Source organism: Manis pentadactyla, chromosome 10 (genome assembly GCF_030020395.1).
Source record: "Manis pentadactyla isolate mManPen7 chromosome 10, mManPen7.hap1, whole genome shotgun sequence".
In the NCBI taxonomy this organism is placed as follows: Eukaryota; Metazoa; Chordata; class Mammalia; order Pholidota; family Manidae; genus Manis; species Manis pentadactyla.
The window spans coordinates 17,350,173-17,372,803 of NC_080028.1; the positions used below are offsets into that span (position 1 = coordinate 17,350,173).

Sequence of the window (22,631 nt, forward strand, 5' to 3'; positions counted from 1 at the left end):
TAAAACTATTTTATTTTAGTGAAGAAGGCAGGCTTGCTCCTGGGAATCTGAAAATGTACGATTCCTTGCAAGTGCCTGCGTCTTAGACTCAAAGAAATACAATTCTTCCAAGAAAAGTTGCACATTAAAAAGTTCTCATTACCTGGTGAGGTTATGTGCAGTCAGCACATTCTCAGCAGTAAGCTTGTATCCTGCAGGTTCACAGAGATGCCGAGTCGCAGCTGGTTTTGCAGGAGTGGAAGAAAGAAAGGAAGGAGATGAGGTAAGAGCCCCTGTTTTGAATGCACGCACCCACCACGTGTCTGCACCCACACACCTCCCGAGGGTGCCGGGGCGTACATCCTTCTTTAGCTCCCGGGGATGACTGTGACCCCCTGGTGTCCAGAGGCAGCCTTCTGCTGTTAGTGACATGTGACATTTCCTTGAGGCAGCAGTGACCTCCCTGGCACCTCCCACCTTGCACTTGAAGGCCACAGTGGAAGGGACTTTTCCTTCCCATCCCTCCTCCCTGCCTGCCATGCTTTCCCATTTGGGCCACTGGTGGTGCGGTTGTCGGTCATGCGGGCAGGACGGTGTGGCTGCTGGGCAGTGTTGGAGGTGGGCTCTGAACCACGGTGAATTCTTCAGGCTCCGACCCCTGGGTGCGTCTTGGTAACTGCGGCTGTTCCAGGAGTGTGCAGGCTCTGGGCACCAGAGTGTTCATGGTGGAGGAAGCCTACCTTCTGTCAAGTTTGGGATGGGGGTGTGTCATAAGGGAACAGTTGTTTAAAAGGCCTTGTGGACAGTTGTGCTTCTCTCCGAAGGAGGCTGTATGTGTGGACGTGGCTTATGTGACCAGCCCTGCTCTTGTGCTTGGCCTTTCCATCTGCTGGGCACAGCGGGTAACATCACCACAGGGTTCTGGCCTCTGAGCCCTGAATAGTGTGAGTGGGGGAGAGGGATGTGGGGAGGGAACAGAGTCCATCCCTTGGGGCTGCAGAAGCCACAGCTGTTAGCAGCTCAGGGTGTCGGTTGTCAGGAGATTATTCTAACATGATTATTCTAACATTGGTATAAAAATGTTGGGTGGTGGGGTCATGGGAGGAAGGCATATCGTATGATTTGTGGGGCCTATACTCTAGGAGTCTCAAACTACCAGATAAAGGAACTGAGATTTTATTTTGTTTTGAATTTGAGTCTCTAGCAGTAGTATCACATCTCAATGTGATTTTTCACCAAAAGTTTAAAAACCAATTATGTTGCTCCACCTGCAAATCTAATTGAGTTCTCTTAATTTCTACATTTTGGCTGTCACAGCCTCTCCTGTCACCAGGTGACAACAGATACTATTGCCGAGTGGCTTTTATCACATAGTTGTGTAAATGGTTTTATTTTTTGCTGTGTTTGTAAGCGATTTATTAACAGCCAAATGGTATTTACCATTTTGCTGGAATATTCTGTGTGTAGGGGGCCCAGCCATCAGATGGTGTGCATATCCTGTGTGTGTGTGTGTGTGTGTGTGTGTGTGTGTGTGTGATGGGGTGTTGATTTCCACACAGATGCACATATATATGCCTATGGCAGGCTTAGAGCCTGGGGTGGGGTGAGCAGCCTTGCGAAATGCTGTAGCCTAGGCTGTGAGGTGTTGATGCGTATAATGGATAGTGGAGATTTATTTACATCACTTAAATAATCCTTGATTTCTCAGATACCCAAGTGCATTGGAGTTTATAATAAGCTTTTATTACCTCACTCAGTTCTCATTGTAGCCTTATAACAAGGAGGTCTTTATCCCATTCTGTGAAAGAGGGAAATTTGGAGACCGAACACATTTCCTAACTCTCTGTGTACCTTCAGAGCAGCTCCTGCATCCCCTGCTTTGGTTTGGAAAATGGAGTGCTTATATTAAGAGGCTTTGCACATTGAAACTGGGGCCTTGAGCACTGTTCTCTCTAGTGGCCTAGTGAAAAATGTGACCGCAGTTGGGGCTGCCTTTGGCTAATTACCCTCTCCAAGGAGTTCTATAAAAATTAAGTGATACTGATTTCAGTAACTTAAAAACAGACTTCTACGAATCATTCTCTGTTGTTTCACTCTTTTCTTGCTTCTTCAGAGAAATGACCAAAAATTTCTTCAATGCCCAGTTTGGAAGCTTGTTCCGCACAGACCAGAACCCCACCTACTTCCTGAGGCGCCTGTCACGATTTGCTGACATCTACATGGCGTCGCTGAGCTGCCTCCTGAACTATGATGTCAGCCACACGTTCTACCCCAGGAGGACTCCACTGCAGCATGAGCTTCCCGCGTGGGCTGACCGGCCCCCCACCTTCCAACTCCCCCTCCTGCAGGAGGTCCAGGCCAAATAACCAGGTACCCGCCTGAGGAAGACGTCAGCAACAGTGACGGCTCCTGGGTGGGTGGACGTGGCGGGCTTGGCTTTGTGTGGACGTGCATGTTGCTTTTGGAGGAGATGCAAACATGCCTTTTGATACTTGTTTGTACCTTGTGGAGAATACTCCCCAGGTTGTTGGGACAGAAGCTAGCAGCCCACCAGTCCTGCCTTCATGTTTCCTGCACTGTTGGGCTGAATGACCAACTTCGTCTGACACCCTGATCAGGCTTTTTGTTTACCCAGGTACTGTAACTGGGGCCAGTTTTCTCGGGTAAGTGAGACCTGTTGTGCCATATTTGTAGCCAGCAGGTGAAGCCCTGAAACTCGACTCTTCGTGGAGAATGTGCTGAGCAGCCACAGGCACGCACTGGGAACAGCAGGGGCATATGTTACTCAGCAATAACTGCTAGTGAAAAGCCGCCGAGTTAGTGAGCTCTCCAGCAGTGTGACATGACCGTCAGTAGCAGAGACGATCCCCCAGGAGCAGCCCACTCCCAGATCGTTTGGTACTGGGGCTTTGGCATTCTGGGGCATCACTTGGAAGAAGACAGCCTCCCTGGAAAGTCTTACGTGAGAAGGACCCAGAGAAGTTCAAGTCCTTGGTTGGCCACAGTGTCCCCTTCCTGTGCATACTACCCCCTGCTGAGGAAGACAAATGAACCACAAGTGATGGGCGGGTTCACTCCTTCCCCAGAGGAGCAGGGTGTGGAGAGAAGAGCTGTGGTTAAATTTCCAGCTAGCAGAACGGACTTTGCACAATAGGGCTGTGAGAAACGGGCAGGTCAGAAGAACCTTTGTTGTGGGTCTCCCAGGAGTTCATTCATTACACCTGAACATGCCATCTTGGTGTTGGTTAAGTGTACCACGTGGCAGCGAAGATAATGAAACAGGAAAAATAATTTCCTTATAAAGAGATGCTATGCCATGAGCCCCACTTGGTTGTGTTGGAATCTCATGGAAACATACACATTTCTGGAAGCCATCCTTGTGTGGAGGGCGACCTGCAGGTGCCTGCCTCTCTTGGATTGTCAGCGGAGGGGAGGTGCCGAATTCAGCACTGGGGGAGGCGGAGCCTCCCTGCTGAGCCCTCTCCAGTCCTCGCCTCCCCTGGGACGCCTTCCCTGCCATGTTCATGTGGCAGTTAGGCTGGAAGTTGGGGTGGTCTTCTTTGGGTGTCTGTTTAAGATGGGAGAGGATAAAGGGCATGGAAGCTAAGAGAAAAAGAATGATCCAGGTAACCGAGTATTCTCATTTCCTAGGACAATGCAAGTGACATAAATCCTTAAGCCTGAAGAATGGCGGACATGGGAAGGAAGCTTGTGGAGAGTGCTTGCTTATTTAGCATTTTATTTTAAGAAGTTTTTCAGAACCAGGTACCGATGAAATGCTAGCTTGACATTCCGTGGGCTACCTGCCAAAATGCAGAACTTAAAGGTGCAATGTAGCATCCTTTGTAATGCCGCTTGTAAGGGGATTTTTTTGTTGTATTTTACTATATGAAGGTGGCCCTTTAGACCCAGAAGACCCAATCAGGCCCTCTTTTACACTTCTGAATATTGTTATAAACACAGGACTCCATTTCTTTTTCAGAATGGGGTAGGCATATGGTTTGTTGTTTGTTAGCTCCTGTGTGTTTTAAGCACCAGAGCATATGGGCTGGGAGACTGGCACTTAGCAGGTGCAGGGGGCTGGCCAGATCTGCTTGGTGTTAAGGTCTTTAAAGGATGTGCTGGCACTCTTGGCTCATAGTTTCTGCTTGGAGAAGCTGAGTGAGGGAGTAGGTATTGCTTAAAAATTTTTTCTTCATTTTTATTGAGTCATCTACATATTCATTGGCTATCTCCTGGGTGCAGGCTTACAGGGTGTTTGGTTTACTCCAGAATGAGGTAAAACTATTTTTAAAACACGTTTGCATGGCTGTCCAAGTTAGGTGACCCAAGCCTTTGGGGCAGAAATACATTTTCTGGGCATGAATAATGAATTTTACAACTTATTACTAATTAGGGTTTCATTCTCAATGCCGTTGAACATGGCAGAAGTCTGGCATCTGTCCCAGCAGGGCCACCAAGTGTCAGGACAGCCATCTCCATATGAGGGACAAAGGCATTGTCTTAATCTGTGCTCAGTCAAGATAGATTTTAACTTGTCACTGTCACAGTTCAACTGGGATTTGACTCACTGCACCGTGCATTCTCTTCCTTCCCATTCTCTGGTGTGCACATGAATGAAAGCATATTGGGACAAGGGACGTGAGCCTACTTTCTCCCATTTAAAAATCAATTTGGAAAGCAACCAGAATAAAATTAGTTTGCACATTGAATAATATTTTCTGTTTTTAGTCTTGGTTAGAATGACTTTGTAAAAATTATGTGAACAAAAATTCATAGTTCCGGGCAGTCCATGCCAGCAGGTGACAGTTCAGCCAGGCTCCTGGTACCTGTAGCAGGTTGCCTGGGAGGGGACCCACATAACTGGTTTTTCCAGAGTGGCTTTTATAGAGGAAACCTGGCTTTTAAAGTATTTTAGGAGTTTGTTGTAGAGCTCCCACTTTCCTCCTAACATAGCCTCTTTTAAAAAAAATTCCCTTCAGCTCCATTTTTTTGCTATACCATTAAATGCCATGTAAACATAAACCACCTGTTACTGATTTGGTTCATCTCAGACTAAATTACTAGTTGCTTTGAATGCATTGGCTCTCTTAATTATTGCAAATGAGAAATGAAAAGTAATCTTTCTAGCTAATTTAGTTTTGGGCAAACCAAATGGCTTTCCCTCCCTCTTCCTCCCAAAGGCTTTTGAAGCAGTTGAGCAAAATATTGGAATTGGATTCCACTATGCCAAATGCTCATTTGCTCCCAAAGACCCACTTGGGGACCCTTGTCTAGAATGCTCTAAGACTAAATTTGGCTAGAGGCAGGGTTCCTTGATTGCTCTATTCAACTACTTAGAGAAGCCTATGTTTTGCCTTCTTAATACTGATTTCCTTTTTTTTTCTTCTTTCATTAGCATTTGAGAGCTTGGCTCCAAGTTCAGCCAACCTTTAACCAACCCTAGTGGTTTAAGGAATGGAAAGGAAGTGAAGTTTCTCTAATGAAGGGTTCCCCAAACTTTTTCTGTAAAGGGCCAGAGAGTAAATACTCTGGGCTTTGCAGGTCACTTTCTGTCACCACTGCTTGGAATGGGCACGGCTGTGTTCCATTACAGCTTGATTTACAAAAAGCAGTCTGTGGCCTGGATTTGGCCTTTGGGCCATAATATGCTGGCCCCTTCTGTAACGGGTTGTGTTGGTATCTTTGAATGCATGCAGGGGGACAAGTTTCTAGTGCGTGCAGCTAGCAGAAGGCAGTCCCATAGGTACGAGCACCATATTCCTGAAAGAATGTTCCCCCAAGAATGAACTCTTCTCTGGGCATATTTATTTATATGGTCAGTAGTCAAGTACTGTGTTTCCAGAACCTGGCATAACTGTTGTGTGTGACACAGCTGCCAGGCTCAGGCACTGGTGAATGTACCTCTTGTTGCCCTAGGCTGTGATTGTGCCACTAGTGGGGATGATGCGCTTGGCTGCCCAGAATATCCTTTGGGACCGAGGGTTTATTCTCCCAGCTGCTGGGTGAGCCCCAGGCTTACTGTCAACCCTCTGGGAGCTTCCCCTTCAGAGAAGCCCTGCCTTGGATGAGGTCACGCTCCCTCCTGGAGCACCCCCTGCCTGGCCCCCTGGGACCTCTCTGTGTCTGCACTGCCACCCCACTCCTGCCTGCCAGCCCTGCTTCCTTCCTTTAGCGTTTCTCTCCTTCCATCCCAGATGTTGATCGCACAAACACTTTCCTCAACCGCCTGCATGGGGCTCCCCATCTCGCATCTGCTTCCCAGGAGCACAGCCTGCAACAGTGCTTCTCACTTTTTTGAGTCTTGCAGGCTTCAACTCTGACTTAGGGAACTGGGTTCTGATTATTTAATAGAATGACAGATTGTGCCTCTCTGATGGGAGGCACAAAAAATGCAAAGCACGCAGGCTCATTATTTATTCTGAATGTGAATTTGCCATTTATTGTAAATGTTGATTTTATGTTATATGATATTGAACTCATTGCCAAATAAAAGTTTGAATTGCATTGTCTAGTTTACTGTAGGTCTGTTTTTTTGTGGGCTTACATTAGTGGCAAAGCCATAGCAAATTCTAATGTATCTAAGAAAGTACATCCGTGCGAGGAGTGGCAGATGTGGGGTGCGTTCCTCTCTGCCCTTGGCCCGTCACCCCAGCCATGCACTCTCACTTGTTTTCAGAGTTGAAGGCTGTGTCATTAAGACACAGGTGGAAAATTGGTGTGAACGTGCCTTAGGTGGGCAGCGGGTAACCCACGTGGAATTTCGTTCTCTGACAGACAGTCCCTCCTTGCAAACAGGAAGCTGGTGATCCACATGTTTGTCTGCAAATTACCAGGGAAGCTGGAAACTGGAAGCAGTGTTACAAGGGAAGAAAATACTGAATAGTACTCAATTAGGAGAGAAGGTCATGTAGTCAAATCACTACTGGGTTTTGGATAAATATTTTGAAGACCTTGTTTGTTTTTTTAAACTATGTAAGTATGTGTGGTGTGTGTGTATGTGCATGCACGTGTGCATTTAAACACCCTTAAGCTGTTAAATTTAAATACCTAAATATCCTCGACTTTCATTGTACCAGGGCCTAAGTCTTGTGCACCCTTCCCATGGCCCCATGGACGGCCTGCTGTTTTTCCTGTTAGTCACTTGCCTTTTTGTGGTTGTGATGGTGGTGTTGGTGGACTCACTAGGGAATCTGGTCCACATTCTTTCTGGGAGGGATTTCCTGGAAATGTGGCATTGTTCCCATCATGGCATGTCACCCTAGAGAAGCTGGTGTACTGTTCCTTTGCCTGAAACTGGGACTTCTTCCCTGTCTTGGAGTTGTGAAAAAGCTTATACAACACTCTGGGGCTTCTAGAATTTTGGACTTGATGCAGCAAAAGCCCTGGTAATGTGGAACAAAATTATTTGGGCCATGAGGGCATCAGGGAGCAGAGCAGGAGATCTGATTTGCCCAGCCTTTTGCTTCTCTGTCCCCAGCTGGTTCCCAAGCCTGCCCAGTACTACCTGCCAGGGGCAGTTTGGAAAAGTGGGGTGGGTGGGTTAGAGCGTGCTTGGTTGTCAAGCGATGGGGAGGGCACTGCTGGCTTTCTGATGGCAGGGACCTGGTTGGTAGACATCCCGCACTGCACGGGAGAGCCCTGCACACAGAAGAACTGTCTCAAGCCTACACATCACTGCTGTAAAATTCTAGATTTTTATCACCCCAGGAAGAATCCTCATACCTCTTAGCAGTTAATCCCATTCCTCTCCAAAGTCCCTGGCAACCACCAATATACTGTCTGACCCTATTAATGTGCCTGTTCTGGAAATTTCACATAAATGAAATAATAAAATATGTGGTCTTTTGTGGCAGGCTTCTTTCACTCCAGGTTCATCATGTTGTAGCATGTGTCAGTACTTAGTTCCCTTTTAGGGCGGGAGGACATTTCATTGGATGGATGGATGTACCATAATTTGGTTATCCATTCAGAGGTTGATGGGCATTTGGGTTTCTACTTTCTGGCTAGTATGAATAATGCTACTATGAACATCTATTAAGTTTTTACGTGGACATGTTTTATTTCTCTTGGCTGTATGCTTAGGAGTAGAATTTTTGGATCATATGGGAACTCTATGTTTAACTTTTTGAAGAATCCCAAACTTGTATACAGTGGCCGCCCCATTTTACATTCCCACCAGCAGTGTCTGAGGGTTCTGACTGTTTCTCTAATACTTGTGATTATCTGTCTTTTGGATTACGGCCATCCTCCTGGGTACAAAGTGACATCTCATTGTAGCTATCATATCTTCTTAAACATTTAAACAAGCAAAACAAGTATGAAAGAAGAATTATAAGGCAGATGTTGGCTCTCTGAAAAGGTCCTAATTAGCCTTGATAAGTGGATTTTATATTCAAAGTTTGACCAGTATTTTTGTTTCCCAAAACACTAGATTTATTCTGTTGACTTTATTTCTGTTCCATAAACATTTATTGAGCACGTTTCATGTGCTAGACACTGTGCCAGGTACTGTGATACAAAGATGAATAAGGCAGTGCCTGCCCTGGGAGCTTACAGTCTAACAGGGAAACGAGGTCACAGTTACTACAGTGTTGGGTAGAATGTAATACGTGTTATCTGACGGTACGAAGGAAGGACAGCGGAGGGTCAGACAAGGGAGAAGTCCCCCTGTGTTGGTAGGTGGACTTAACACGGTCCCTCACCCACAGAAACAAAGGAAGTCCCCAGATTACCCAGAGATGAGGTACATAGCTTGAGTGCTTCAGACTTTAAAATGTTGGAGGACCTTACATTCCCAAAAGGCAACTGGTGCTGAGGATTCACAGTCGACAGCCTTCCTGAGGAGGCTCCGTGGCCGTGGCTATGAGCGGTGGCCGGCTGCAGCAGGTCTGGACCTCACAGCGCCCCCAGGGGGTCACTGATCTCCAGCTGGTCTTCGGAGTCCTGGAAAAGAGAGGTGCAAGGAACACTCCAGAGAGGGCTCCAGGCCTTCTGCTTGTGGACTCTTCCCAGGTTGAGCATTTCTTTTGGCCACTGGACTGAGGCCTTGAAAGGTTCAGGACACTCTACCCTAAAATATGGCACATTGGTATATTAAATCTCTTAAGCTGATGACATTTTTAAGGAACAGCAGAAGCAGGCAGGTCACTCTGACCTCCCCTGCTTCGCCCTTCTTCCCTGAAATGGGTCATACAGCTCTTCGGTGAAAGGTGCCCTCCTGGGGCCAGAGGAAAGAAGACACTCTTTTCACCCAAGAGGAGGCATTCAGGGCCAGGAAACCTGCACAAAGCAAGGCTGTTAAACTTACCCTTCTCTGCCTAGTTACCTCTTCACCACTTATTACCCCTCGCCCAAACCTCTAGTCTTGTCAGTTATTTATAAATGTACTGTTTCTTTGTCTTAAAGGTGTGATGCTTCCTGCCTTGGCCACTTCTTTGGGTCCCCATTCGCTTGTGAAGGCTCTCAGGTGCACGTAAACACTCAGTCAAATTTGTACGCATTTCTCCTGTGAATCTGTCTTTGTCAGTTTACTTTTCAGACCCAGCCAGGGACTCTTAAGAGGACTGAAAACTTTTTCCTTCCCTCCAGCCTAAAACACGATTCTTCCTCCGGGGCCTGCTGAACACAGGTGCAGTGGGAGCATTTTGTCCATGCTGCTGTCTTGTGCTGGGAGGTAGGGTCGCATGGCAGCCAGTGCCCCCGCTCCGGAGAGTGGTCGCTATTGCCTGAGGCTTGTGTGTCCTGTGTACATCATTTCCACTCTGCTATGGTTTGCTCATCTAAAAAGGGTCATAGTAATACCTATCTCACGGGAACGCGTGAAAATTAAGGTAGGTACTACATTCAGGAAGGTATAAGCACTCCAGAAAAGGTGGCTATAAATAGGATTACAAAACTTTTCAGGCTGAGAATTCATCTTGAACCACAGGTGGCTCTTGAGCATCTGAAAGTCTAATTAGAAGCCATAGGCAGCTGCCCCAAGCCTTCTGCTGTCTTTAGCTCTGATCTGCATGGAAGCTTTGTTAATTAGCATAATGGATGTGTTCAAGATATCTGGCCAGGCTACAAATAGTGTATAGGCACTTCCCCCACCCTTCAATGTAAATGGCTCGAGATATAGCACATCACTTTTTGGGATGACATCCTAGGCTTAGGGTCCTGTTATTGGGACATTTTTGCCACCTGGTCTGATTAGAAAGGTCTAGCTGACTTCTGCATCTAGGGTACTCTCCTGCCTCTGGTGAATCATGCATGGTGCAGACAGCTGAAGGATAGACAGCTGAAAAGCCACAGAGAGTGTATAACCTTTTCCCCTTGCTTTGAAATGATGTTGATTTTAACATAACAATGCCTACAGAAATCAATTATTCATTAATAAACACAAATTAGCTGAACTTACCCTTGCAGTAAGGACGACAAAATTTTGCATGCATTTGATTAAAAAATTAAATAGGATTTATGATCCGGTCATTTTTTAATCTATGGCAAATAAATCTGCTACCATGGGCATAAGAACACAAGATATTTATGTCAGGTTCACTGCAGAAGAATAACATCTATTGTAATATACAAGCTTAAAAGTAGGGCAATAAAATGTTTTTCTTTTTAATGTTTTGGTGCCAACTTCCAGCAAGTCAACAACTATATGTAGTCCTGGAGGGACAGCATAAATACATGCACAAAACAATTAGAACAGCTCCCTGGCTTGGGCTACTGTTGCTCAAGGGGTCGAGATCAGCAGCTAAGATTGAAGTTAGTTCCTTGGATCTGAGTAATGCCATCGGCTCGCTGAGGGACAGAAAGATGCTCAGCACACTTATCAATTTTTTCTTAGCTTATATAAAAGGAACAATTAAGTTTTATCCTTAGCTTCTCAGTCCAGATCTGGTAGGAGACTACAGGCCGGGTGTACCTTCCACATTCCTTGTGAACAGGGCAGCCTGCCATGGGGTCCCCCTCACTGAAGTCACTGGAGACCCCATCTAAATAAGCTCAAGAATCACTAATCTAGAAATAAACGGTCCTTTCCTGGAAGACCACAGCAGAACGTGCACTCCTGGATAAAACTAGGACCTCACCAAGGAAACACAGCTCCAAAACAAGAAGTGGCTCTGACAACAGGCAGGACAATCATGAACAGCAATGTAAGTATAATGTGTAACTGAAGGAAAAATACCCTTTTACATTCTGAGGTCTTTCTTTGCACCAGCTACCTCATAAATGTTCGTGTTAGAATTCTGCTCGGATTTCTGCTTGTGACATCTCACCGCTCACCTGGTCATGAGGTTGAGGTGGGCAACCTCTGGTTCTCCCTTACTGCCTCTAATTGTTGGAGGCTTCTGTCCTCCACCCCAAAGAACCCAGGGGCCACTGAAGAATCACTTCCCTCAGCTTGCAGTGCCCTACCTCTGGGGCTTGTTCTGGAAGTGAGCTTTCTTTGGTGTGAAGCTTTCCACTGTGATTTGCTGAAAAGTCTTTCCCTTGCACCCAGACTGAGCCTGTTTGCAGATAAAAATACAAACTCACCGAGACGGAGTTGTAAGAAGGGTTGGAGGGAGCTGAGGTTGCGCTCTCATACATGGGGTTCGAGATATTCTCAGGCTGCGGCTTGCCAAGAGCTGCAACGTGGATATCCTCTTCTGACTGCTCAGGAAGACAAGCACAGGGCTGAGAGCTGGGATGTCCCCAAGGCAGAAGCATCTCCAAGCTGGCAAGTAAAGCAAGCCACACCCTCCCCATTGTCACCTCCGGGTCACTTCTCTTTGTAACGGTCCTTTATTGGGATCTGATTTTATATATAACAATGTGCACCAATCTTAAGTGTGTAACTCAGCGACTTCTTCGTATGTCCACCCAGGTGTGACCACCACCCAAATCGTCATAGGGAGTATTCTCACTCCCACTGGCAGGGCTCGCCTGCCCCTTATCCCCCAGTACCCAATCCCACCCAGGGTAATCACTGTTCTAACCTCAGTCACCCTGGACTGGTTTTGCCTGCCCTTGAACTTAAAGGACTCATGCAGCATGTACACTTTGCTAGAAATGATGTTTTGGAGATTCGTCCCTGGAGTTTGTAAATAGGCTGGGTATCTGCTAGAAGCAGGTGGATGCTGCCTGGGGGCCCTGTGTGGTCTTTACAGGCATGTCTGGAGGAGGCAGCAGGGGAGAGAGTGGGCCAGGGAATGAGTAGAAAGGAGTAAAAGGGAGGGTGTTCAGCTGCTGACTAGCCTGGTTCCTGGGGTCACCCACAGTCAGCCAAGACCTATTGACCTAAATGTGGGCTCAGCAGTTCAAATAGGGCAAAATGTGTTTCACTGGCCACAGCGTGGGGCCTCCCTGGGCAGGTCTCCTACCCTGTCCTCCACCCTCAGCCTCAGCCTTGAAGCTCAAGCCAGTCGTGTTGGGCGCTTGTCTCATGAATCCTGGCCTTTGGTGACTTGGCTTCCAAGCCAGACCCCTGGCCTGGAGGCCCAGAGGGCCCGTGCTCCCGGCATCCCATCACCTCCTCACCAAAGCCCCGACTCAGCCAGGAAGAGGCGCTCCGAGCGGCCCCTGCTGCTCCTCGAGGGGCGGAGACCCCAGCCAGCGGCAGGAAGCGTGTGCCAGGCACCCAACTCCCAGGCGAGCTCCCTGGAGCAGCCCGTCAGTGGAAGTAACCCAGAGGTAGGGGCTGGATTTCGTCACCATGTTCCCTTTCTTCTCTCTCTTACCTCAAATCGCTGGAAGCCAATTATTCTCCGGTTTAGCCGAAAGTAAGAGTATGCACCCAAAGCGGTGGCTCCCACGACTAGGATGATGGCAAAGAAGAGCCCGGTCCCCAAGCCAGCGTGCGCCGCAGCCTGACCGCAGAAAGGGAGGGGGCCGTGCTCAAAACTGGGCACGTCCCGAAAGAAGTCTGCTTTCTGGAGCCCACCCCTCTCGTTGGCTTGATACATCTTGGAGCCCATTAGGAAATAATGGTAAAACAGTTAACATGTATCTAGCCCTTCCTACTGCCAGGGTCTATTCAAACCTACAATAGCCTGAAGAAATAGGGACAGTTATTACTGTTTCCATTTTGATATGGAAGGGACTGGGACACAAAGGGTTAAGCACTTGCCCAGTATCACACAGCTGGTGAGTGACAGAGGTGGCTTCGAAGCAAGCCTGGCTTTGGAGCTTATACTCGTAGTCACTTTGCCATGGGACTTCCCAGCAGCGAGCTGTGTGCGCCTCTCCATCAGACTTGTAGGAAACAGAATGCTAACACCAACCAACCAACTCTTGTATGGCATGTACTAAGTGCCAGGGATCATCCTAATTCGATTTATTGACTCAAAATCGTCCCAAGAACTGGGGGTGGGGTGGAGAGGTATGACCTCTGTTTTGCAGATGAGAAAATGGGGCACAGAGATGTTCTGGGGCTTGTCCAAGACAGCACAGCTAGTGAGTGGAGAGACTGGTCTAGAGCTCAGGATTCCACAGTCCCCTTCCAGTGGTTTCTCTATTTGGCCCTTCCTGCCACTTTCACTCAACAAGTGTTGATGGTGACAGGTGTTGTGTTGCTGATGCACTGGAGTGGGGGACGGATGAACCAGGGCCAGCATCCCGAGGCCGGCTGCCATGGGTGAGGGATGCCCCTCCAGCCTCCAGAGGACAGGGCTGGATGCGGCTGCCAGCACAGTTTGCCTCTTGGGGAGCAGATCCCGCGGCTCCTCCTGGCCCCTCACCAGGAGCCCTGGGTACTCACCCTTGGGGTGGGGGGTGCTTTTAAAGGCCCAGAAATGACATGTATGATCCCATTGGAGGCGAAGATGTCCCACTGCAAAATGGCTCTTCCATCGACAAACCTGGTCTCCTAGGGAAACGAGAAGAGGGCGAGGGAGGGCTGTGACCATCAGGATCTTTCTCCCCACGTGGGCAGCCCCTCCACGGGAGGAAGTTGTTCAGCCCCCCTGAGGTCCTGGACCCTGAGTTTCAGGCCTCTCTCCACTGATAAGCAGCGCAGGACTCCTGCTCACCATCCAGGTAGCTCAGAACACGTTAGCTGCCCTTGTGCCAACAAGCATTGGCAGAGCTGCAGAGAACCTCAAGAGTCATTCTGCCCAGCCCGCTTGTCTAACAGACAAGAGTTTGGAAGGAAATGTCCAAGATCACCCAGGTAGTAAGGGGCCAGTCCTGTGCTTCCAGACCCCAGGTCCTTTGCTCTGAACATCACACTGAGTTGTTAGAAAGGGGACTTTTAAGGGATCTAATCCTTTGCTAATCAAAGTGTGATCTGTTGGTTGTGCGGGCCTCACCTGCGAGTTCATTATCAATGCAGCATGGGCCCTGCGCTCCACCTGCAGACTTAGGTCTGCATCGTCACCAGTCTCCAGGTGACTCAGATGCATGTCAAAGCTCGAGAAACACTGGTCTAAACTACTGATCTTCAATAAAAGAAATACTTTATCAGGGAAAAATGAAAAAATAATACTCATTTAGCACTGGATGCAGATTAAGCCCTTTTCTTCCATGTCACAAGATTTGAATCCCCGAATCTGCACAAGATCCTATGATTTGACATCATAATCATCACGGCCGTCATTACCGCCACCACATCTAGTATCATGACCACTGCCACCATCACCACCAACATTGTGAGCATTATCTACACCATCATTCCGATTTTTCAGATGTGGAAATTGGGACACAGAGAAGTTGGACAACTTGAAGTTCCCACAGCTAGCAAATGGCAGGACTGCTTTTCCTACTACAGTCATTTGACTTCAACGCTCACATGTTAATGCCTGGGACAGACTGACAGTCTGATAGAAACAAAGGCAGAGAATCAGACAGCTTTAACATGGTTTCGTTAAAAGAGTTCCTCATTTATTCCTAGCTTCTGGGGTTGGTGGTCACCAATGGCTTGTTTCCCAAGGGGTAGGGGCTGCCTAACAGTCAGTGTGCTGTGGTAGGTGTCTTAGACCATCCCTAACCACAGCTGTACAGTTTACTTTCCCATTGTAATAGCTGCCATCCACTAAGCACCTACAGTATGCTAGGAGTTTTGTCTTTTTTATCTTGTTCTCCCAATAAGCCCAGAAGAGTTTTCATACCAGTTGGCTCTGGTCCTGGCTGGAGGTGATGAGCAGTTGGCCTCCCAGCCTGGTTTGCAGGATGGTACCGTTGACGAGGTCATTGTAAAAAAAGATGCTGACATTGGCGAGGTGGTGCTCAATGTCCCGTCCAGGCAGTGTCTGAGAGGAAAGGGGAAACACAAGAATGGTCTTTAGAGGCTAAGCAACATCTGTGTGTTTCAATAAGGAAGACACAGAAAAAAAGCCACTTCCCATGGGCTTGGTTTTCTGCCTCAATGTGGAGATCAGGAAATGTCAAGTTTTTCTTGGGCTTTTGGTGGTCTGGACTCTGCCAGAGGCTCAGTATTGCTAGGTTGTGGCATTGAAAGTCGTCCTTATGATCTAAGCAGAGCTTCCCACTGGTGTCCTAAGGAAAATGGGTCTTGAGTGGGTAACAAGTAGGTAGAGATATTACTCCTTGCCCTTGGGTGTGGTAGGGCTTGGGACTGTCAGAGCCTGCAGGTGAGCCCTCTGTGGGTGGGCAGAATAAATAATGCCAATTTCTCTGTGTGCCACGATGTGAAGAAGGCTGGTGTGGTAGATTGATTGCATCTGTAGCCCTGGTCCTTCACTGCACCTGTATCTTGCCCTTGCCGTGTAACTCTGAAGGGCTTCCCACTCTGACTTTGGGTTCAGTCAAGTGACCTCTTGGGCCAGTGGCATGTTAGCAAATGGGACCAAACAAGAGCTTGCTTGATAAGCCCTGGCAGTACTCTCACCACTTCCTACCATTGCTGGAAGAACAAGCCCCGGCTAGCCTGCTGAAGGATGACAGCCCTGTGGAGCAGAGCCCCAGACAGGCCAGCCTAGGTCAACTGACAGCCAGCCCATCTCAGACACATGAGCATGCCTGGCTGAGACCAGAGGACCTGCCAGCTGATCTGCAGATGTGTGAGCTAAGCAAATGTGCGGCCACTGAGGTCTGGGGTGATTTGCGACATAGCATCATTGTGGTAGATTACTGATAAGGTCTAGAAGCACTAGGCTGAAGCACAGACACCAGGGACTCAACTTGCCTCGTTTTCCCCCAGCCCACTGTTCTGTGGTGCAAAGAGGGTACTGCGGATTGACAGGTCAGTCAGGTGTTTCAGAAATGCCTGGCCTCTGGCTGAGCTGTTGGAATAAGCCAGCACTTCCTGGAGAGAGGAAAGAAGTAATCAGACGGGCCAGCCCTGGTGTCTGAGGACTGGGCCGATGGAGAAGGTCTTAGGGTGTCCGTTGCCAATCTGGGAACATTCCTGATTAGACCCGGCTCAGGCTGTCACTCGTCTGTTGTTTCTGCCGACTGCCCCTTGGGAGAATCTTGGGAGCACTTTTCCTTTCCTCAGAGAATCCTACTGTCTTAAGTCACAGCTACATCACAGACCATTCTCAACAGGGCAGCCCACACAGTCCTTTGAAATGTTAAGTCAGATCTTGAGTCTCCTCTTGTCAGAACCCTGCAATGGCCCCCACCTCCTTCAGAGGAAAAGTCAAGTCCTTACAATGGCTCATGATGCCTGGACACTGTTGCTCCTCTGACCTCATGTCCAGCATGTCTCTGTCACTCACTCTGGTCCAGCCACGCTGGCTTCCTCACTGTTCCTTAACCTTGCCTGGCACACTCTTGCCTTCCATCCTGGGCCTGGCTGTTCTGTCTGCCTGGAAAGTTCCTCCCCCAAATATGCATGGCTAACTCCCTGTCGACTGTTCGCACTTTCCTCAAATGTCACCCTCACTAAGGCCTTCCCTCATCATGCTGCAGAATGGGGACTTTGCAGTGCCCCTTCCCCTCCCCACCCTACTCCCCTGCTCTACTTCTCCCCCATAGTATACATCACCTTCTAGCATTTAGTACTATTTATTGGTTTGTTGTTTATTTTGTCCATTTTGTTCATTGATGTAGTTCGAACACGTAGTAAGTGCTCAATGAATACTGAACAAATTTTAAGAAGTCACGTCATCCAGTTCAGCTTTGTCACTGTGTGGGCAGGACAACTGATACCTAGAGCAGTTAACTGATTTGCTGAAGGGTACACAGCTGGGGAGTTTTGTTCTGACACTGTCTTTTCTCTGAAATGCTGTCATAAGCCAAGCTCTCACACAGAAGAAACATTAGCTTCAGTGTTTATCTTTAGTATCCCTGATTTTTAGACCAGTTAGATGGGCACTTTTGGCCTGTGGCCAAAATTTCACCATTATGGGGTCCTTGGTCAAACTTCTGCCCTGATCCTGCAAGCCCTGCCCATATGCTCAGTCCCCTTTCCTTGGCTCTGTCCTTGACCTTGCTAAATCTCAGTCTGTTTATTGACAAACTGAGAATAATAGCAGAAGTGACTCGCTAACTTACTTCGCTGAGTGATCACCAGGCAGGCTGAGCTGTGACCCACTCTGTCCAGAGCATCTCATGTCTGAGACCAGACACTTAAGCTGCTCTAGCTGCAAAAAGAGATAATGACACTAGCTAACACCAGGATAGCATTTTCCATGTGCTGGCAACAGGTATGAGTGCCTTACAAACATTCAGTCAGTTTATTATCACAGTAATCTTACGAGGTTGGTGCTATCATCATCTCCTTTCCACAAATGAGGAAACTGAGGCCCAGCAAGGAAAGTAACTTCAGGTACAGCAACAAGTAAGTGGCAAACCTAAGCTTCAAATTCAGCCCATGTGGTTCAGTGCCCACGCTGTTAACCAGGACTGTGAGCCTTTGGCTTCTTCAAGGACTCACCTCGCTAATTACTGCTTTGAAGCAAGCCCTCCTTCTCTGAGGCGAAAGCATGCAGACAGGGTACATACCATCAGGAAGTTTCTGAGTGAGGGAAAAGACATCAGGACCTGCAACAGATTCCCGCTGCACGAGAGGCCGTCTCCCACGTAGCCCACCTTGCAGGTGCAGTTCACATCTGGAAGGCAGGAGCATACGGGGTCCCACTCCAGTGAGGCAGGGGCCGGCATGGCTCCTGCTCACCCTTGGCGATTGGCTGGCCTGGCTGAGGATTACTGAGCCACTGCCTGGCCTGGAGTCTGCAGTGTAGCTAGGGCAGTTACCTTTCATCCGGTAGCAGAAGACATCCCACATTTCGCTCTTGTTGTTTCTTGTCCCATAGTCTATTATCCCAACCACGCCAGAGCCACAGTTCTGGGAGGCGTAGGCTGTGGGGTAGGCAACCCGCCCACCCTCCAGCCAGCCTGCGGAGCAGAGGTGGTACCTGGCCTGCAGGGACACAGATGTGGCCATGGGTCAGATGAAATTTCATATTTGTCTTTTTGTTAGTGTCTGATTCCCCCATCAGACTACAAATTTCATGGAGTCTCAGGCTATGGCTTATTTTGACTACTGTACACCTGTATGTGGCGCATCACAGGTGCTCACGAAGTTCTATTGATTGGGCTACTGGATAGATGACAGTAGTGCCTCTCTTTCTGGTAGATGTCTGTCCTTGAGAAAGGATTTTCTATCAGCCATTTACTTCTGAGTGCAGATTCTTCTGCATATGGGTGGGTGGGACTCTAAATCATCACACCACCATCTCATCATCAAAGCACTGTCCTCATCATTACCATCACCATCAGCAGCATCATGATACTTGTTGAGAGCCTATCTGGACCAGGTTTTGTTGCAAGGGATTTTCATATGTCAACACCTTTAACCCTCACATCAACTCTATGAGGTAGGAGCTTTAAAAAATCCCTATCATGTAATGGAGAAAACAGGTAAAGAGGAGTTAAGTAACTTATTCAAAGTCATACAGCCAACAGGTAGCAGAGCTGAGATTCAAACCAAGCAGTCTAACCCAGAGCTCTTAATCTTAAAAACAGAGTTCCAACTATGTGCCAGTCATTGTGTCATATTACCTTCAGTCCTTATACAAATGTGCAGAGGTTTCAATGGCTTAATCAAGGCCACATAACCTTCAAGCAGGAGAGCCAAAATTTAGACCCTCCAAGGTGCTGGGTCCTGGCACCAAAGGCCGTGTTTCTTGGTAGAGAATTGTCAGGTCTGAAGAAAGGTAGAGAGATTTGGTAGTGGAGGAGGTTGGAGGGAGGGCCCTAAAATCATGCTGTGTAGGCAGTCACCTCCTCTACTTCCAGTGAGCAGTCACCGGCAGGTAACTCCAAGGGGCTAGCCTTTCCAGTAGGCAGAGCTTCTGGTTTTAGAGGCCAAGAGATTAGCCCTGGCCGGAGCTCCATTTCCTATCTGGCTGGCTAAGAGCTGGGCAACGCCGTTTACTGCCTTCACGGCCCCTCCGGAGAGCTCCAGCAACTCCAGGGAAACTTGATTACTTTGTGTGTTCAGGGAGATCCTGGGCTTGGGGTTATTAATCACTCCGGTTTCTATCTGTGACGTATGCACTCCCTGTCTGACCCTCTGCCTTGGTGACTGAATGTCATGACTGAGATTCGGCTTTTAAAATCAGGGTTACATTTGAATACAGGATCTGCCACTTCTTGACTGGGTGACACTGGACACAGTACTTAACCTTCCAGTCCCTCGGGTGCCCTACCTGTAAAATGGCAACAGCGACACCTGCCTCCAGAGGTGAGGAAGGAGGGACAATATCGGCAGGAAAGCACCCGCAGTGCCTGACCCACAGGAGCCGCCCAAGGGACGTGACCGATCAGGGTTGCACTGCCTGCGTGAAGGCAACAGCCTGTCCCCCTGTGCTGAGAGAAGGCCGTTCGTCCTCCCCTGCAGACCCTGCCTGCACGGTGTGCGCTCGCTGGGGGCCTACCTTCTGGGCGTAGGAGAGCTGGTTGTACGTTGCTACGGTTGCAGCTTCACGGGCACAAGCCTCTCTGGCTTTATCGAAGGTCAGCTTGTACTGGCCCAGCGGGGAGCGCAGATGGAACACTCCGGCGGTGGTATCTAGAAGGCGGAGAGGAGGGACCATCCAGGTCAGCCTGGCGGGCCTGCCACATCCCAGGGTTCCCTTGAGTTATGAGGAAGAACACCATTTAAAATATTTCTTTCTTTTCTAATTGTAAAAATAGTATGTGTTTTTTTTTTTTTTGTAGAAATCTGGGCAATACAGAAAAGTAAGAAAACAACTAAACAATGATTACTCGTAATTCTACTGCTTGGAAATGATCATTACTCCACAGCTAATAGTTTGGTGTTCTTTTTTCCAGAATTTTTATTTTTTATAACTTTTCATTGTGATGTAATTTCACACTTTTCCAGTCTAATTTCCTAGTCATTTGTGTGTCATAGATAATACAGATGTGGCCACATACTGCATATATGGTTTTAGAAATCTTTTAAAATAACATTAAGTCATGATTATTTTCCAAAAGTAAAAATTTTCTCTAGCCACATGATTATCCTTTGATACTTACAATCGAAAATTTATGGGAACTAATGAAAAAAAAAAATACATTATAGTGAGTTTCTGCCGAGGACTCTATTTTCTGATCACTACCATACCTTAAAAAAATTTTATAGCCATTTTTCTCCTAAGATACTCAAAGATGTTTATCATTTTTTTATAGCTGATATCATTTTAGACAACTGAATGCAAAGACTGAAGGAATTTCCAAGAACAAGTCATATTTTTACTTTGTCAAGTTCATTATCAAATACCAAGAAAAAGATTCTTTCTGTACCAAAAAGGCTATGTTTCAGATTTTCCTTTTTGGCCATAACCCAGTAGTGCATTACATGGGTTGTATGATCTTATCAGCCATACCTAAATGCAAACACTTACCAATACGACAGCTTGGGGAAGGATGGAAAGAAGTTCTTCCTTGTCTCCTTGTCAAGACAACACAGTGTGTAATAGTGCATCTCAGTGCATGTGTAACCGTATATTTGATCATCCTTTACTGTTTGATATATGTTACTTCTAACATTTATGATATTAAGTAATGCTGGGATGCTATATTTATTTTTATTCAATTTTTAGACTGTTTCCTTAGAGTGGGTTCCTTGAAATGGAGCTACTGAGTGTCTGTATGAATTGTTTTAAGGCTCTTGAGACACACGGCCAAGCTGATTGCTGCAGAGGCTGCATCAGGTTGCCCCATTCTGGGCCCTGTGATTGTGTGAGTAGGCAGGGTCTATTAGGTCATGAGGGTAGAGCTCCTATAAATGAGCACAGCTCTTATAAAGGGACCCCAGGGAGCAAACTTGCCCCTTCCGCCATGTGAGGACACAATAAGAGGGCTCCCAGTAGAACCCTACCATTTAGGCACCCTGGTCTCTGACTCCCAGCACCCAGAACTGTGAGAAATAGATGCCTGCTGTTTATAAGCCCCGCAGTCTGTGGTACTCCCTTGTAGCAGCCTGAGTGGACTACGATAGCATGTAAGAGGTATAAGCCTGTAGGTACTGAGATGTATAAAAACTGCTTCAATAAAATTACCATATCTGTAAAACAAACCCAACCCATTCAGACATATCTGAATATTGGCCTGTTGTGCTCTAAATTGCTTTCTGAACCACTAAAGTCTCTCCTTGCCCTGGCTCAGAGCTGTGTTTGTGGGCTCTTTATGGATTTCCTCCATCTGGTGTCAGGATGCCCTACCCCCCGCACCTCTGCACTTCTATGTGGCTTTTTACTTTATTGTGTATTATAGTTCTTACTTCATTGTGCCTCTGGGTTTATTACAAGCCATTCAAATCATCCTTGGAAGAAAATGGGATATTTGCCAATCAATGTATTATTACCAGAACAACTGCTAAGCAACTGCTTCTGCATGTGCAGGTGCCGCCTCTTTGTTAGTTAAACCCTAAACTATGCTCCTTAGAGTCAATTGCAAGCAACAGTGCAGGGATTACTAAGCAAATTGGGGGAAGCAAGTATCAGGAAAATTCGTGATGGATGAGCTTTGGGCTCCCTGCTGGTTCTAAAGGCTCAGAGTCCCAGTCGAGGTTACTCCATGCCTTCAACTACAGAGGCCCACCCACCGCCTCTGGACCCTGGATCTAGGCAGTGCACAGGCTGATTGGTCCCAGTGTTTTATTGTTTTCCTTTTGCTCTTGCATAGTTCCCTCCCCCAGGCCAGAAGACCAGGCACTTAGCCACACTGACCCTGGAAGTGGAGGTCGGCACAGTCGGCGTCGGCATGGCACTGCCCGTTGTCCTGCAAGCAGCGGTCTATGGGCAGCTGCTCCGGCTCACAGTTCCGCCCATCTCCCACGTAATGACTTTTACAGTCACACTTGTGCTTGCCCTGCAGGAAGAGTGGAAAAGATAAAAGCCCCCAGGACCCCCACATGCTCTGTGGGCCACCATGTGGCACAGGAGATGCTCTAAAGGACCAAGAACATATGTGTCTCTGGCTCAGTGGGAATTAAGTTACTGCCATGTCTTAACGATGAAATGTCATCCTTTACATCTCAGCTCTCCCAGTTCCTCTATTACATCACCCAACTTATGTTCTTCCTGACGTTCAGCACTCTCTGAAAGTATCTTGTGCATTTGTTTCTGCCCTGAGCATTGCCTCCTCCCTCTACTCACGTGTAAGCTTTTTATCGCTGCATCACTGGCACCTACAAACAGCACATAGTAGGTGCTCGATGACTATTTGTTGAATCAGTGAGTGATCTCATTTAATCTCCACCACAA

The 22,631-nt window shown here is 47.6% G+C and overlaps 2 protein-coding genes across 6 annotated transcripts in view; one reads left to right on the forward strand and one right to left on the reverse strand.

Moving 5' to 3' along the window:
* The window catches only part of NT5DC3 (5'-nucleotidase domain containing 3), a 69,388-nt gene extending 62,895 nt beyond the window's left edge, over positions 1-6,493 (forward strand). For 2 of the 5 annotated variants that reach the window (XM_036891237.2, XM_036891240.2), the window contains 2 exons: positions 198-262; positions 2,093-6,493. In XM_036891237.2, coding sequence (XP_036747132.2) covers positions 198-262; positions 2,093-2,345 — 318 coding nt within the window. In that variant the 3' untranslated portion in view covers positions 2,346-6,493. The remainder of the gene's footprint in view (positions 1-197; positions 263-2,092) is intronic. The other 3 variants (XM_057486459.1, XM_036891238.2, XM_057486460.1) reach the window with 3 other exon arrangements.
* Positions 6,494-8,392: 1,899 nt separating this feature from the next.
* STAB2 (stabilin 2) overlaps positions 8,393-22,631 on the reverse strand; it is a 141,440-nt gene continuing 127,201 nt past the window's right edge. Inside the window, exons 61-70 of the mRNA XM_036891231.2 lie at positions 22,095-22,236; positions 19,797-19,930; positions 18,112-18,277; positions 17,860-17,966; positions 16,097-16,216; positions 15,060-15,200; positions 13,712-13,819; positions 12,693-12,821; positions 11,509-11,625; positions 8,393-8,925 (exon numbers count right to left, since the gene is read on the reverse strand). Of these exons, the coding sequence (XP_036747126.2) occupies positions 8,878-8,925; positions 11,509-11,625; positions 12,693-12,821; positions 13,712-13,819; positions 15,060-15,200; positions 16,097-16,216; positions 17,860-17,966; positions 18,112-18,277; positions 19,797-19,930; positions 22,095-22,236 (1,212 nt within the window). The 3' untranslated portion in view covers positions 8,393-8,877. The remainder of the gene's footprint in view (positions 8,926-11,508; positions 11,626-12,692; positions 12,822-13,711; positions 13,820-15,059; positions 15,201-16,096; positions 16,217-17,859; positions 17,967-18,111; positions 18,278-19,796; positions 19,931-22,094; positions 22,237-22,631) is intronic.